The sequence below is a fragment of the Grammomys surdaster genome, unplaced genomic scaffold (genome assembly GCF_004785775.1).
Source record: "Grammomys surdaster isolate TR1022 unplaced genomic scaffold, NIH_TR_1.0 126113, whole genome shotgun sequence".
NCBI lineage: Eukaryota > Metazoa > Chordata > Mammalia > Rodentia > Muridae > Grammomys > Grammomys surdaster.
Genome location: NW_021620921.1, coordinates 1,903,245 through 1,919,994, shown reverse-complemented (window position 1 = coordinate 1,919,994; position 16,750 = coordinate 1,903,245). Strand labels below are relative to the sequence as shown.

The window sequence follows — 16,750 nt, the reverse complement described above, 5'->3', positions numbered from 1 at the left end:
TTCTTCTTCTTCTTCTTCTTCTTCTTCTTCTTCTTCTTCTTCTTCTTTTTAAAGTTATTTATTTTATGTAGCTGTCTTCAGACACACCAGAAGAGGACATCAGATCCCATTATAGATGGTTGTGAGCCACCATGTGGTTGTTGGGAATTGAACTCAGGAGCTCTGGAAGAGGAGTCAGTGCTGTTAACTGCTGAGCCATCTCTCCAGCCCCATTTTCTACCTTTTTATAGCTTAAAAAGTTGTCAATGTAAAAAAGAATTGCCTCATAGATAAAACATTAAAAGTTACAGAAGAGTATCAATAAATTCAAAGCAGTGTTTCATACTGTAGTGCACCTGTGGCTTTATCTTTGGACCTGAATGTTTTTTCCTTGAACATAAACCTGTCCCAAGTCTATTTCTCTTTTTAGTGTCATTGTGAAAGCTCATTGGATTATTAGGCAGTCTTTACTTACTATTATGAGGAGTGGGCACATTCCATTCTTGATTCTAACTATTAAATCTTCCTAACAAAACAACTAAAATCATCTCTTTATAATTTTCTAAGATTATCTGAATCAAATCAGGAATTCTATAAAATCACTAATTCATCTAAACAGCATTAATTCACAAAAGTTCATCTTTATGTTGATGTGCAGGAAGTCTGCTCAAGAGTGTAAGCCAATGCTCAGGAATCCTTAGACTGTAACAGTGACAGGAAAGGCAGATCAGCTTTGAGAAGTTGTCCTGGGGTGAAGTCTCTTGGGGTCTTGCCTCTCAGAGCTCACCCACTGCATGCCATGCAAAGACGGTGGGCCACCTCCGGGAAGATCACCTGATAGCCTTAGCTCTTCCTAGATGGCTCCTGACCTGAGTGTAGACTTGGCTGCAACTGAAGGGGCATGGCTTTGCTACAAAACCCAGGTTTTATGCAGAATCTTGACTTGTCATAGAAACTAGACCTTCAAAGGCCCGTGTGGAAGAACTCATTTCACTGCAGTGAGCTTTCACTTGAGAGACCTCTCTCTGTCCAAACTGAGTCAAAGGTAGAGGAATCTGGATCAACCCATACATAGGTTTAAACAATGTGCACTTTTTTTTTTCTCAAGTCCATCAGATAGCCAAGTACAGGTACTTGGTCTACAGGTCTACAATCCCAGTAGAGACACAAGGATTCAAATCTAAGGTCAGCCTGGGCTACATGGCCAAATCCTGTCAAGAAGAGTCCACCAAACACTGAGGGCCCGCCTTTCTAGTAAGAAAAATGAAGTAGACAATGTGTCCTTCCCTATGGAGGAGACATCTTCATGATCCCAGCATGGACCAGACTGTGGACTTCCACAAGACTTGGCTGAGCTGACAAGCTTTTCCTGTGTTCTCATAGCATTCATCTTCCTCACTCTGGCATGCTGTATCTTACACCAGGCATCCAGAGGACCTAATGCTTCCAGTGTTTGGGACCAGTCAACAGATCATCGTAGAGTATGCGACCACTGCTGTCCCTTGCAATGGTGAGCTGGTAAAGACCCGGTATCAGAATGATACAGAGTTAATGTGGCCCTGGAGGTAGACATGTTGCATAAGCAAACTGCCCAGGCACTCTCTCCTACTGGATAAGAGGGCAGACACACTGGCTAAACTAATGGCCGCCTGCTGATTAGGTGCAAGAAACAGGGCTTGTGTACCAACAGCTGGGTAGGATCACCATCTAAATGTTCACAAACATACTGTTATTCTGGAAGGCCAGTCTGCCTCCTGAATATGGCAGTGTTTGTGTTGAATGGAGATACACTAATAATTATATCCCTGTTTCTCTTAAAGTTCTTAAAAGCTGGAATCTATCTCTGCAAATTTCTTGGTATCTTCTATTTATTTATGGATCAAAGATTCAATGCAGGTCTATTGTTACAGAATACAAAAATTTCAATTCTTAAATGACAGAACAAAATTTTGTCAGTTAAAAAAATAATAATCTAAGGGTGTTAAAGAGTTTGTTCGCTGGGTGTCGGGTGTGTGTGTGTCTTCTCTGTGTCTTCTGTGTGTCTTCTCCGTCTTCTCCGTTTTCTTCCACCATTTTGGTTTTTGGGAATAAACGTGTTTCTACGGAAGGATAAAAAAAAAAAAAAAAAAAGAGTTTGTTCATGGTTAAGAGTGTATGCTGTTCTTCCAGAGGACCCAGCTCCAGAGGACCTCAAACTCTTTTCTGCCTTCAACAGGCATCTGTACTCACCTGCTTGTACCTCACACATACACAAAATTTAATAAAATGCAACAAAAATTAAAATACAAAGTAACTTCAAAAACTAACTTCTGGTTGGAATAGCAACCAGAGGCAAGGTACATCAGTGGTGTCAGAGACCTCACGGCCCATACTCAGAGCCACTGCCCTAATTGCTTCATGTTTAACAACCCATTGCTCTAACAAACAAAAGCCCGGAAAATATTTTTGGAAATGTATTTATAATAGTGCTACTAGGGTCATCCTGGAGGCTGTTCATTCTTCAGTGTCCCGTCCCTAGCCCCACTCACTGCCCCATGTCAATGGTTCTGGTGTTAAAAGGACAGGTTGTAAGCTGGCAGTTGTATTGATCAGATCATGATGGTGCTAAACTTCATCAGATGACTCATCTATTAGTTCTTATTGATTCAGCTGTTAATGAAGAAGTGGTTAATGGGGATGTGCCCTTCTGATTGATTGTTTTTTGGGGTTTTTGTTGTTGTTGTTGATGGTTTTGTTTTGTTTGAAATAGGATTTCTCTGTGTGGCCCTGGCTATCCTGGAAATCACTCTGTAGACCAGGCAGGACTTGGATTCAGAGATCTGCCTGCCTGGAGAGTGCCTCTGAGTGCTGCCAATTAGCAGGTTTTGATCATAAAGATAGGATATCATTGTGGGGCTCAGGCCAGCCTTGAATTTAGCTGTGCTGTAGTTACTGGGACACAATGCTTTTCAAGACCATATCCTGTCCTCAAACCTTTGTCTGCCTCCTGACAGAATGAGCAGTCTCTTCTGACACATGCTCCAGCAAGCACAATGTTTTCTCTCACCACAGTCCTGCAGTGAGAAAAGCAGTCCAGTGGCCCTGGGCTGACTCCCCCCGAAACTATGAGTCAAGTAAGTATGTCTCCTTTACACTGATTTGCTTCACATTTTATCAGTGATTAAAGCAGACTAACGAGAGACTTTTCTATCTTTGTGTGGCATTTCTGTTGGCTCCTGTTGGAACACTGCTACTGCCCCTGTCAAGGAGTTCTCCTATCTATGTTCTAAGCTGGGCTGCACTCAGTGGATAAGTACTCCCAAAGCAGTCATCTTTCTCAGTGAGCAGCCATGCTACCTGGTTGTTAATTTTCAGACATCAATTCATGTCACCAGGCCCTGGAAAAATTCCTATAGGCCAAACCCGTCTCTTCACACTGGGCCAGATTTTATTGGTAACAAATTCCACCTGTCTCCCATTAGCTGCTGCAGAATGCTGATGTTAAGTCATTTGGGGTTTTGGTTTTGGGAGTTTCTATTTGTCTGTCTGTCTGTCTTGCAGTACTGGCTGGGGATTGCACCCAGGGCCTTGTGCATGCTACACTATCAGTGAATTACAACCCCAGCTCCCAGCTGGGTAATTTCTAATGACTAGCCTTTGACGTTATTGATCTAACTGATGTTAAACCTCCAAGGAATCCTTTCCACATTATTTTTGAGATCTAGAATGTATATTTCTTTTAAAACAGTCGTTTTATTGCTTTCTATATTTTTTCACATTCGCTCTCCCTCCTCCAACTCCTCCTAGATCCACCACCTGCCCATCCTGCTTGCCTTCCCCTCCCCTCACCAAGCCCAATTTGTGTTGCCCAAATACTCTTGGGTGTAGAGCCTGCTCTGGAGGATGGTCACCCTAGCAGGTCACACCATTAAAGTAAACTGTCTCTTCCTTTCCCAACAGCTATCAAATGCCAACAGCTCCTCCTCTAAGGGTGGGACTCCAGAGCCACTCATCATGCTGGGATTTTGTCTGGCTTGAACCACTGAATTCTTTATACTCTATGTTTATGATAAAATCTATATTTTGTCTTTCTCCTGAATTGTAATCACAAAATAATAATAATAATTAATAATAATAAATTTTCAAAGCCTTGTATGACGATGCAAGGCAGATCTGTCACTGTCAAGGACTTTGTCCTTTCTCAGTAAGCACCACACCTTCATGCTTTTCTCAGTATAATTTTTCCTTTGTAATTGTACATTGAACTTTTTTTTTCAAAGAGAAAGAATTTTTTTTCTTCTAAACATGGATACGTCATGTCATTTCTTATGGAGTTGGAGTAGGAGGCTGTAAAATTTCAATAGGATTTACAGTGGGTCAGAGTTGGGTTACAGTTTAAGCTGTTCCAGGCACTGCTTATAAAAGCAGGATTAATCTCATGTGTTGCTGGGGTGGCCTTCTAGCTTCTACATATGCTAGAATGCATTCGCTCACTTCCTTATGAACTTCAAACAACTGGGTTTGTGGCAGAGGCAATGCCACATGTTCAACTTATCTACTTCCTCTTGCAGCCCTAGACAAATTAAAAAGAGAGAAGAAAGAAGAAAATAGAACATGTTCCTCCCATGCTGTCGTGTGGCTGAGTGAAAGCCAGCAGAACATGAGGAGAAGCCCACCCTCCTCTGTCCATGTCTTCCTGTCCCCTTGGTTACTTTGGGAGCCACAAGATAAAGGCAGTAGCACTAAAAAAATGAAATGGAGGGCAAGAGAGAGATGGCTCAGTGGTTAAGAGCACTTGGCTGTTCTTCCAGAGGACTGGGGTTCAATTCCCAGCACCCATATGGCAACTCATAACTGTACGTATTTCTGTTCCAGGGGATCCAACACCTTCATACAGATGTGCATGCAGGCAAAACACCAGTGTACATAAAAATAAATAAATGTTTTAAATTAAAAAAAAAGGACATGGCTCTGTCTCCTGGGAGTTTTAAGTATAAGCTAGCAGTATGCTTTGACGCTGTGAACCTTCCAGTTAGCATAGCCTTACACACACGGGATCGGACTGAATGAATGGATTGTCTCAAGGGTGAAATAACTTTCTCTTAAGGAATTCCAAGGAAGGGTTATAGATTCATGCTGGGTGTAATGGCACACACTGGCGATCCCAGCACTAGAGTGGCTGAAGCAGCAGGCAGTAGGTGTATGAGACAAAGGCCAGCCCGAGGCTGGGCTGAACTGACTAAAATATCAGTGGAGAGAAGTACTGCCTTTGAAAGATTTTGGTATCAACTTGACCAAACACTTCAATAATTTTTATATTAATTATATTTTGAAATAATAATTTAGATATATTGGTTCAATTTATTATTAACATGAATTCTCCTTTTTTAATGAAGCTACTAGAAAACTTAAGAATACACTTGGGACACTGCTGGCTTGTCTACAGTAGACTAGCAAAGGAGAGACAGAATGAAGACAGGCAAACATGGACTTGGACCCTGTCACCTTTGCTTATGAGCTCTGTGGGCTTGACAAGTGACTTAATCAGCCTCATGAGGATACCATGGATGAAATAACGGACTGTGGTGCTTGATGTATAGGAAGCGTCTAATGCCTGCTTGGATATCTTCCCCTAAGAACAAGAAGAGGTCACTCATAGTACCCAGCACATATGCTTACGTACATATTAAGTGAAGTCCACACTGGAGTAAGAAATTATTAGAATAGTTCAAAACGTCATAATACCTTGGTACTGTAGACACGACTCAGAGGTTAAATGCACTTACTGCTCTTCCAGAGGATTCTAGTTCTGTTCCCAGCACCCACAGCAGGGGGTTTACAGTCACCTGTCCCTCTAGCTCCAGGAGATCTGACACCCTCTCTGACCTTTGTGGGCACCAGAGAAAATCAGGGCAAAAAAGCACATGCAGTCGCAGACACACACACATGTAAGGTGCAAAAGAGGACCTCGCCCTAAGATAGCGACAGCTGCCCGAACGCTGTAAACAAGTCCATATTTGGCATTTAGGCTGTGCTGGCCAGTGGTCTGACATGACGTGCCATGACGAGACCTATGGAGAGCCACCACGTGGAGTGTTTGCTGTAGATGTCTGCAGGGAATATAAGCCGTGCCCGGGATGGGATGGGGCCATCTTCCAGCTATCTGTAGAGTGCTAAAGCTTCCTGAGTAAACTGCCTTGAGAAGGAACCTGGTGTCCTGCGTCTTCTTCCCGCTGGTTGGGGTCGGCACGGCACACACACACACACACACACACACACACACACACACATATATACACACACACACATATACACACACACACAATTAAAAAAAAACACCTTCTTTAAAAAATTAATAACTTTTCAAATGATCTCCTAAAACTCAGCACTATCATTGTCAAGTGCAGCGATGATATCTTAAGAAAAAATGACAGTTATTCACAATGTTATTCATATTCTCTAGGCTTTAATAAATCTTTGCATAGGTAAATACATTCATTTACAACCATCTAACGACATGGAAACAGACAAGGATAGAAATTCTGAATCTTTCCCAAATAACTACACTGAGAAAATCCTTAGTCAAAAGTTATCATTAGAAAGTCTGTAGCCTTTTAATGCACACCTAAAGAATCCATATCTTCACCTTCAAGGAGATCACTTTACAGAGCTGCCCATCGTAAACCCACACAGGCTTTAAAGCAACTTCAAAATCAGACCTGTCTCTAGATATACAGAATGTTCTCAAACCTGAGCTTAGGAATTAAGGCTGTTTCTAGTCATGTTATTATCAACGTGTCCAGTAAATTAACACACCTGGGAAAGGCTTATTTCTCACAGAATTGTTTTGGTAATTAACATATTCTAATATCTGATAGAAAGGTAGGCGTGGAGATGTATTTACTTATGTCATGAGCTCTCAGTCATCCGAACTAACCACAGGGACATTAGGACAGGTGACCCTCATGGACCCTGAGCTTGTCTGGGAACCATGGTCTTGCGTCTGACACCCTTGTGGAAGGTGGGTCCTCAGGGTCTTCTCAAGGACTCTCTTTGCAGCCTTTCTCACTGCCCAGGCTACACTAACAAAAACACTGCAGTCTCTCAGCAGGGCCAGGAGCTGGTCGGAGATGAGAAGGGGTGTTCTGCGGAGTGTTTGGGACTCACAACCTGGCAATGAGTGCCTTACTCTATGGGATGTGACAGGGACAGAAGACGATTCCGCTCTAAGGCTGTGCAAGGCTGTAAACAGCAGTGAGCTTTCACAGAGGTGGTAAGAGTTCAGGTGTACAAAAGAACAAAGCTAACGGAGGCCTGGAATAAAAGTCCTGAGAAGATTTTTCTCTAGGCAACAAAGTAGTGTTTCTATTTAGTAAACATTCAGTTATGCCTAAGTTGTGTTGATCTTTACTGTTTAAGAGATTTTAACAAAATAGTCAAGAAAGAACTGTAGGCATTTAGTGTGATCAAGTTATGCTCTATTAATTTATTACTGGGGGGATCTTCCATTAGCTCCCTACAGACCAGTGAGGGATTTCTCAGTAGCAGGTACAGCAGCTTTTAAACAGAATTCGTAAAGAGAATAATCACAAGAGAAAACATAAATATCCACAGTAAGTGAAACAAAACACTCTAGTGTGAAGTTTATCCTAATTTATACTAATATACTCCCATGAGTTTGTTATTAAACTAAAATCACCTTATTCTAAGCACACTATAAATCATCATAAAAGATTCTGGCCCTTAAAAATCATGAAAACTTTAAGATCTTATTATTAAAGTTAAAAATTCTAGCTGTGTTACTGAGTGACTTTGGTCTGTATTTTCTGGACTTCTTCAGGCCATGAGTAACAATCAGGTAGGATCTGGTCATAATTAGTGCTGTACATCTGAGAGGAGACAAATTCTTCTTTGTTTTGGGGTTCGGGATAAACAGTGGCCGTCTTTTCTTTGTATGCATCTTGTACAATCTAAAAATAAGGAAAGCAAGTCATTATTTTCAAAATGAGAAGGTGATACTGAACACAAATCAAATTTTTACCCATTTCAAAAGTTAATTTATAATTTGTACTAGAGAAAAAGCCTCGTTCATGAACAACGAAATTGAAAATGCAGCTGTGAATCAGATGTAGCAAGAGGACATGACACCAGCAACAGGGAAAGCTCAGGAGCAGAGACTTACGTGTGAGTGTGAACATTGTCACTTTCCTCAGAGACAATGACAGTCTTCAAAGTTTTGACAGGCCTAACTGCTAATCAGCGTGGACTGAGTATCGGAGTCTCGCTGCGAGCTGCGAGCGCTCTTCCATCTTCCAGACTCAGTACCAAAGTGTCCTCTGCCCTCACTTTCCTTCCCACATTCAGATTCTGGGAACTGGAACCATGCCTACCGCTCCACCATCAACAGATGCACAGAGCAAGCACATCTGTCTACCTATCTAGGCTTTCCTATGTTTCCGTCACCTCCGTCTCCACGGCAGAATTAGACATCTGTATGCTGCCAGGTACCTCACACCTGCGACCCCTTAGAGCAGCGTCCTTCCTGACACTGCTCTTCATCCTGAGCCCCCAGTGTCTGTGCAGGCAACAGCGCAACATTCTAAGTAGTGCAGATTCTGGAGTCCACGGTCTTTATTTCCTCTACTGCCCCTTGCCTTCTCACTTTCTCTTCTATGTGTTAATTCATTTTCATTTAAATTGTCAAAATATGCTTAAAATAGTGTGTTGTTCAGTGCATAAGTAATGAAAACTAAAAACTGGCCGGTATAGATTGGGATATAATATCAGGATGTTTTTTCCAAAGTACTGATTTTGAAGAATATACCTTCAATCAACAAGACAAACATCAACATGTGAATCTTAAATGGTGCCGCTTCGATAATCTTGGAATAGTGTAAACTACGGATATTTAAAGCAGGCAGTTTAGTGTACAAGACCTATCACACTATCTGTCCACCTTTGACTGGTGAAACTGTGCAGGCGCTACTGACCTCTTGTGGCCTGAGGCTGCAACTGCCAACAGCACACTGCTGCCCAAACATAAAATGCCCAAGAGCAGAGACCCTGACCAACCCGTTTAACCAAAACTGTTAGGGTCAAGTTTGTGTTCCCCCACATATAATCATATATGCTGGTGCGCTCACCAGTAGAAGTTAAAATATGGCTTTTAGGACGGTCCTAATCCATGTCACATCTGAACAACAAAGACACCAAGGACAAGAAGGCATACATATACAGAAAAAAACTCTACGGACACAAGAAAGCAGCCCCAAGCCAAGGACACAGGCCTGAGGAGAAAGCAAAGTTACTGACATCCTGACCTTGGTGTACAGCAGCCACAATATTAAAAAAAAATTCTGTGTCACTGAAACCAACTAGAAAGAGGTACTTGGTTACAGCAACTGTGATAGACTAATACAACAAGACCATTACCAGGAACCAGCCAGACACAGCTCAGCTGTGTTAGAGAAAGCTTCTCTGCCTTCTGGTGCTCATCTGTCCCTGTTGCTGTCAGTCCTGGGTTAGGCAGCTAAGACGTAAGCAGGCTTGAAGGTCATTCCCTACAGTCACCATCAGCTTTAGCCCCACCCTCTCCATCCCTGGTAAAGAGGGACCAGCACCCTCTTTAGAATCTGAAATACCACATGGCGGTTTGAATGAAAGTAGCCCTGTGGGCTGCTCAGATGTTTAAATATTTAGTTCCAAGTTGGTACAACTGTGTGGGAAGGATTAAGAAATATGGCATTGTTACAGGAGAAGGTCCAGTGGGGAAGACTTTGAGTTTCCAAAGACTCTGTGTCCTGCTTGTATATAGCTGCCTTAGTAATAGTGTGTAGTCACAGAAAAAAAAAGTGACTAATATACCATAGTAAATTAGTAGCCCTCTACAAATGGCTGAGTCAGGGACTAAAAACATCTTTTTGATAAAGATGCAGACAAGGCCAAGACCTCCTGTGCTGGTTAGCTTTTTGTCAACTTGACACAAGCTAGAGTCACCTGAGAGAGAACCTCCCTCGAGAAAATGTCTCCATAAGATCCAGCTGTAGGAAGACCTGTAAGGCATTTTCTTAATTCACTAAGTGGTGGGGGACGGCCCAGTCCATTGTGGACGGTGTCAGTCCTGGGCTGGTGGTACTGGGTTCCCAGTAAGAAAGCAGACAGAGCAACCCATGGGGAGCATCAGCCCTCCACAATCTCTGCATCAGCTCTTGCCTCCCGTCTCCTGCCTTAGCTTCCCTCAATGGACTGTGACTTGGGATATGTAAACCAAGTAAACCCTTTCCTCCCCAAGTTGGTTTTGGTCATGGTCTTCCTTCACAGTGACAATGACTCTAAGATGCTTCCTGTCTCTATGTTTATATGTAAGTCTGTGTCTATAGCTACACATCCTATTTTATAACCTCGAGAAAACAGTTTCATGCTAGAGATTTGGCTCAGCAGTTAAGAGAATGCACTGTTCTTCCACAGGATTTGAGTTTGGTTCCTAACACCAGTGTCAGATGGCTCATGACCCCTGGTTAATCCAGATCTGATGCCCATAAGCACCAGCACTGAAGTGAACACACATACAGGTACTCAATTTTAAAAGTAAATATAAAAATAAATCTTAAAAGAAAAAAACAAAACTTGACATGAAGCCAGGAAGTGCAAAGAAGCAGGGCACAGCTGAAGAACGCCCAGTGAGAAGACCTGAGGCTGGCGGTCCTGCAGTGCAGTGTGCACTCACCCCACAGCCCCTCCTTCCCTGTAGCTACCAGCTACCTGTAGGAACCACTGCTCAGCTGCCCACCCTCTGAGTTCTGACTGGACAGTGGACTCTTTCCTTTTCCTTTTTTTCTATCTCCTTATAAACTAGCCCTGACACTCAGGGTAAGAGGTTCGAAACCTGTGGGTCAAGCCTTTAGAAAACACACACTTGAGATGGCCTTAGGCACTGAGACGCTGCTCCTCTACAACACTCCAGTTAGGAAGTAGAAACAGAAATAACTTTATGGTTGGGGTCATCACAACATAAGGAACTGTATTAAAGGGCTACAGCATCAGGAAGGCTGAGAACCACTGCTCTGCTCTAGCATGTCCTCCCTCCCCTCCCCACCTCTCTCAGTTCCCTTCCAATACACCATAAATTGTTCACCAACTGCTGTGTTTGCCCGCTCCCTGAACCCCTAGCTCAGAAGGCACAGACTCCTCTCTACCCTTCACCCAATACCCTCATCCCAGGAGCCATTAAGATTCCCCACCCAGTTGTCTTTTCCTCAAACCCCAACGCCCCACGTCCCTTTTGATTCAGAGTGAATTCTTTTCTCTACAGGATTAAGAACTTGCCCAAGGGGCCCTGAGTCCCGACACTGTCTCCTTTGTCCCCAGTCTTTCAAGATGTTCTCAGTCATAGTCTGGGTTGTGGTGTTCGCAGGTGGCTCCAGGTGTAGCTGTCACTCTAGTCCGTCTATAGAAGCTACATAAGTAGCTCTACAGAACAACTACAATACAGTGAGCTGGGAGCAGCCTGACTAACGGAATGGAATACAAGTCACAGGAGAAAAATGCACAAAGAAATCTATAACTCGTCCCCAGGTGTCCATCTTCTGAGGATAAACTGCAGCTCCCCGGCAGTCCCTGTCACTGTGTCTGGTTTCCCTGAGTCCGAGAAAATGAACGTACATGCCAAGCAAGCACGTCAAATAGTAAAAACACATATTCAGCAGGAGAAGGAAGGCAGGGAAGTGACGAGGCTACACTGTCTCACCTTTACTGCGATTTTCAAGGAAACATCTCGGATGGTATCCAAAGGAGGATAGAGCCGGCCTTCTTCTAGGTGTTTATCTGACACTTGCTGAGATATCACCTTAAAGAGAAAAACGAATAAAAAGGTTTATACATCACGTGATTCACGGTGGCAATCATACAGACAACTAAAGCAACGGCCACATATGGAAACTATTACATGAAAATGGCCGTCTAGTATCATGGCCCTTTATCAACGGAAAAGCTGAGCTGCGGCAATCGCCGGGATCACACAGAGTGAGACAGAAAAGAGGATCCAGCTGTCTTTTTGGCTGAATGCCTTCACACGGAACAATTCCTGGAGAACCAGTGAAAAGAAAAGGGGGATAAAGAAGTCATGGAAAGGGACCCTGGAAATAGAGGAGGGTGGTTGGTCATGACACACCTGCTGTTAGTCTCCACTCCAAAGCCACACAGGGAGCACAGCAGAGGGCTAATAGAGCCTGCTCAGTCACACTCGCTAAAGACTTAAATTTTACCCAGACTCTTGGTTATCTGCTTACCTAACCAATCTCCCCATTAGCTCTCCCTATGCTACTCCCTAGCTCTGGACAGAGTTAACCAATTAAGTCACTGCACAAGGTAGGTCTAGGTCAGCACACAACTGAGCCTTGAAAAGAAAGGCTAGGCAGAGAGGAGACAGGAAACCTTCACTGGCGACACTTTGAGCAACCAGTTAGTTAGTCTCTGCTGCTCCCCTCTCTCCTTCCCTCCCTCCCTCCCCCAGACCAAACCTGTGGCTTTGTGCATACCACTCTCCCACTGAGCTACATATTCTGACAATATCTTAAATTTCTTTAATTGTGCTTATTTATTTTTTCATTATTTACCCAGATTACTATTATAAACACACAGGGAAAAAACAAGAAATATAAAATTTTGAGTGTGTCTTAACCTCTATGCATGTGACCTGGGATCAGGAAGCCTACTTCATTCTAGAGACTGAGCTGCCATTCTTTTTGAGTGAGGGGCTCACCAGGAAGCTCTGGATGGCTTGCAACTGGTTAGCTAAACCAGGCTGATGTTAAATTCAGAGATCCACCAGCCTCTGCTTCAGGCAGTTATTTCAAAGATATGTTTGGTTCTATCAGCATACCAATCAGACTGTGCACAGATACAGGCCCTCCTGGGAGATCTCCAGGTCAGTGAGGTAACAGCCCAGAACAAAAGGAGACACTGCCCACTGCAGGAAGCAGCCTAGATGCAGGAGAACTGAGTGCTAACCAAGCCACAGTGACAGGAGGCTAACAGATGGGGTGGGCTGTGGGACTGAGAAGAAACCAGGAGACAGGCAGGCAGGCTGGCAGGCTGGCAGGCACGCGCCCACGTGCACACACACACACACACACACACACACACACACGGAGGGAGGGAGGGAGGGAGGGAGGGAGGGAGGGAGGGAGGGAGGGAGGGAGGGAGGGACCGAGGGACCAAGGGAGGGAAGGAGGAAGAGAAAGACAGAGAAACACACACACTTTCACTCCCCCTCCCCCCTCTTCCCCTCTCTCCCTCTCTCCCTCTCCCCCTCTCTCCCTTTCTCCCTCTTCCCCTCTCTTTCCCCCTCTCCCCCCTCTCTTCCTCTTCCCCTCTCTCTCCCCCTCTTCCCCTCTCTCTCCCCCTCTTCCCCTCTCTCTCCCCTTCTCCCCCTCTCTTTTCCCCTCTCCCCCTCTCTTTCCCCCTCTTCCCCTTCCTCTCCCCCTCCCTCTCTGTCTCCCTCTCTGCTGACATCATGGAGACCCCCTTATGTGAACTGAAGACAAAGTGCCCTGAACCTGGGATTAAAGAGAAAAAGAGAATGGCATATTGTCAATACCAAACACTGGCACTATGGTGGCTGAGAACTTCTGCCCACGGACATCCAGGCAGAGGCAAGGTGGAGAGAAGTACTAATCCACAGCACAACTAATTCTGGATTAGTGCGACTGTTATATAAAATGATAGCCTAGGGTAGAGATTTGAATAAATGTTAAGTTAAGGTCCAGGTAACTGCTGCCTGTCTAGCCATTTGTGCTGTCACTAATGTTATAAGGAAATGTTCTCATGTGTTGTTACTGGGAAGCTTCCTCACGCCTGAGTTGACTGCATATTCTGTAATGTTCTGTGCTTTGGTGTTCTTGGAAACCAATCACAATTGAAGTCAGTGTTTAGTTAGCCACAGTAAGCTTAGACTTGAACCAACTGCCAAGCAGCACTTCCTGTACTTGTGTATGGGCTTTTATGGTTTTTGCTTTTATAAGCTGCCCCTGGGATGGACCCCAACATAAGAGAGATACTTGCACCAATATAAGAAGCTATTTGGAATAAGACTTCCATTTTGAGTAGGGTCAAGGTTTTATTTCTCAAGACATCTCTGGAAATTGGCATCCTATCTGGCAGAGTAAGACATGTGTGTAGGCAACTGACATCTGGTTGGCAAGTTAAGACACCAATATTAGGCATCAAGGCAAGTCTCCTGCCAGAGTCGAACACCCCAACCAATGGGAGCAGGATAAATGTACAACAGACACATGTTCCTAAAGAAATCCCCTATCCCTAAATCATGATTGGCAAAATAACTTGGCTTGTGAATTTCAAGGCTTTATTAAAAGCTCTGTAGGATCCTGGCTCATGGTTGCAGCCAGTTCCCCAGTCTGGTCCAAGGCCCCATCCATCAGTCTTGGCAAATGCTCAATAAACTATCCCTGTCTGACTGAGTTCGGTGTTCGTGTGGTTTATGAGGCAACTTCTGGACTCCAACAATAAGAATGATGCCGACAGACTCAAATACTTGCAGGTTTGGTCCTCAGTTGAAGAAGTGTTTGGAAGGATTGGAAAATGGAGACTTGCTGGAGGAGGTGTGTCAGTGGGAGTGGCTTTGAGGTTTCAAAAGCCCATGTCAGGCCTTGTGTCTCTGTCTGTCTCTGTGTGTCTGTATGTCTCTTTCTTTCTTCCCTCCCCCTCTCTCTTTTTTTCTTTCTCTCCCTCACCCTGTCTCTCTGCTTATCCAGCACCATGCCTACCTACACACTGTCATGCTCCCTGCCATTATGTAATGGGCTAACCCTCTGAAACTGTCAGCAAGCTCCCAATTCTATTCTTTCTTTTATAAGAGTTGCCTTGATCACGATGTCTCTTCACAGCAACAGAACACTAAGACACCTAGACTTAGAGACTATTGGTCCTGATTATATAATAAACTCATTGATTTTCTTGCTTTTGTGACATAGTAGTAAACACAATCTTTCCTTTGCCCCAGAGAAAGTAATCAGGTTTCTAAACTTTAAACATGGAGACATTAAATGTTTACTACCGAAGTGGGTGTGCCATTTCCCACATAACAGAGGGAGGAATCAGCCACTCAGATTGACAACAACTTCTTACCAGAGCTCAGGTAGGAACAGCTCACAGGTTGCTGGGTTTTCCTCATTTATGGATCTAAGGACTAGTGAGGAATGTCAGATAGTTCCTGCTCTACAGAAGAGACAAGCATCGAGCTGGGTGTCCTGGTACACACCTTTAATCCCTACACTCGGGAGTCAGAGGCAGACAACCTGTGAGAACTTGAAGCTAGTCTGGTCTCCACAGTGAGTTTCAGGCCTGTCAGCTACCCATTGAGACTCTGCCTCAAACAACAGCAATAATTACCTTGGGGCTGAAGAGATGGTTCTGTGATTAAGAACACTGGCTGCTCTTTGAGAGGCCCCGAGTTGGATTCCTAACACCTACCTGGCAGCTCACAACTGTCTGTGACTCCAGTTCCAGGGTATCTGATGCACTCTTTTGGTCCATGAGCATAAGGTACATACTTATCATACATGCAAGGAAAACACTCAAACACAGGGGAGAAAAACTGAAATCACTGAGAACATAGGTACTGTCCCAAATAGGAGAAAAACAATGGGATTGCTGGCTCTTTCTAGTGAGGAACACCTGACACACTATGTAAAAAGCAGAGCTGTCAGGCTGTTTTGCACACAATGGTGCAACTCTATGTGATCTTTATTCTACATTCATGTCTCAAATGAAAGTATTGGATAGACAGAACTTGGCCCTGTTGTGTTATTATGAAATTTTCAAATATTTGAAGAGAGCAAAAGGTTCCTGACCATACGTCAAGTCAGACGCATGCCAGCACAAACTTGACTCTGGTGGTCTGCTGTGTACTGAACAGCCAAGGATACTGACTTGAGCTGCATTGCTAGGTATTACCCAGAGTCCAAAAGACCATTTCCATCGCCAGAGAAGTTAACGATCTCTCTCTTCATAATTAAAATGAAGATTCAGGAAGAGAGGCTTGAAAGATGAGTACTTGCCAGGCAATGGTGGTGCATGCCTTTAATCCCAGCACTTGGGAGGCAGAGGCAGGCGGATTTCTGAGTTCGAGGCCAGCCTGGTCTACAGAGTGAGTTCCAGGACAGCCAGGACTATACAGAGAAACCCTGTCTCAAAAAACCAAAACCAAAACCAAAACCAAAAGAAAGATGAGTTCTTTAACTAATATGCCTGTTGCCCAATCACAGGAGTCAGAACACAGATCCTTGGGCCTGCATAAAAGCCCGAGTGGCACAGCTCCGCAATCAGCCCTAGGAGGCAGAGACAGGAACATCTTTCACCCATACTGCTCTGTTCCTGGCTCCCTAGCCAACGAGTGAGCTCTGGACTCAGTGAGACAGCCAGTCTCAAAAGACAACCAGTGTTAATTTCTGACCTTCACACACCTTCATACACATGCATTCACCTTTGCATAAGTCCATACCCATGTACTACTCACACATAAGGCAAAAATAAATGTCAAGGAATCAAAAAGTAACCTTTCAGATTTAGTCCAATCAATGAGATTTCCAGTTTCATATGTGACCAAACTGGTATTTAAAATTTATATACATACATACATACATACATACATACATACACACACACACATATATACATACATACACACATATACACACACATATACACACATACACACATACACACATACACACACACATATATACACACATACACACACACATATATACACACA

The 16,750-nt window shown here is 43.9% G+C and overlaps 1 protein-coding gene across 2 annotated transcripts in view; it reads right to left on the bottom strand.

Annotated features, from left to right (window-relative positions):
• Positions 1–6,404: 6,404 nt before the first annotated feature.
• Me1 (malic enzyme 1) overlaps positions 6,405–16,750 on the bottom strand; it is a 118,877-nt gene continuing 108,531 nt past the window's right edge. For both annotated transcript variants that reach the window (XM_028756186.1, XM_028756187.1), the window contains exons 13-14: positions 11,705–11,803; positions 6,405–7,928 (exon numbers count right to left, since the gene is read on the bottom strand). In XM_028756186.1, coding sequence (XP_028612019.1) covers positions 7,758–7,928; positions 11,705–11,803 — 270 coding nt within the window. In that variant the 3' untranslated portion in view covers positions 6,405–7,757. The remainder of the gene's footprint in view (positions 7,929–11,704; positions 11,804–16,750) is intronic.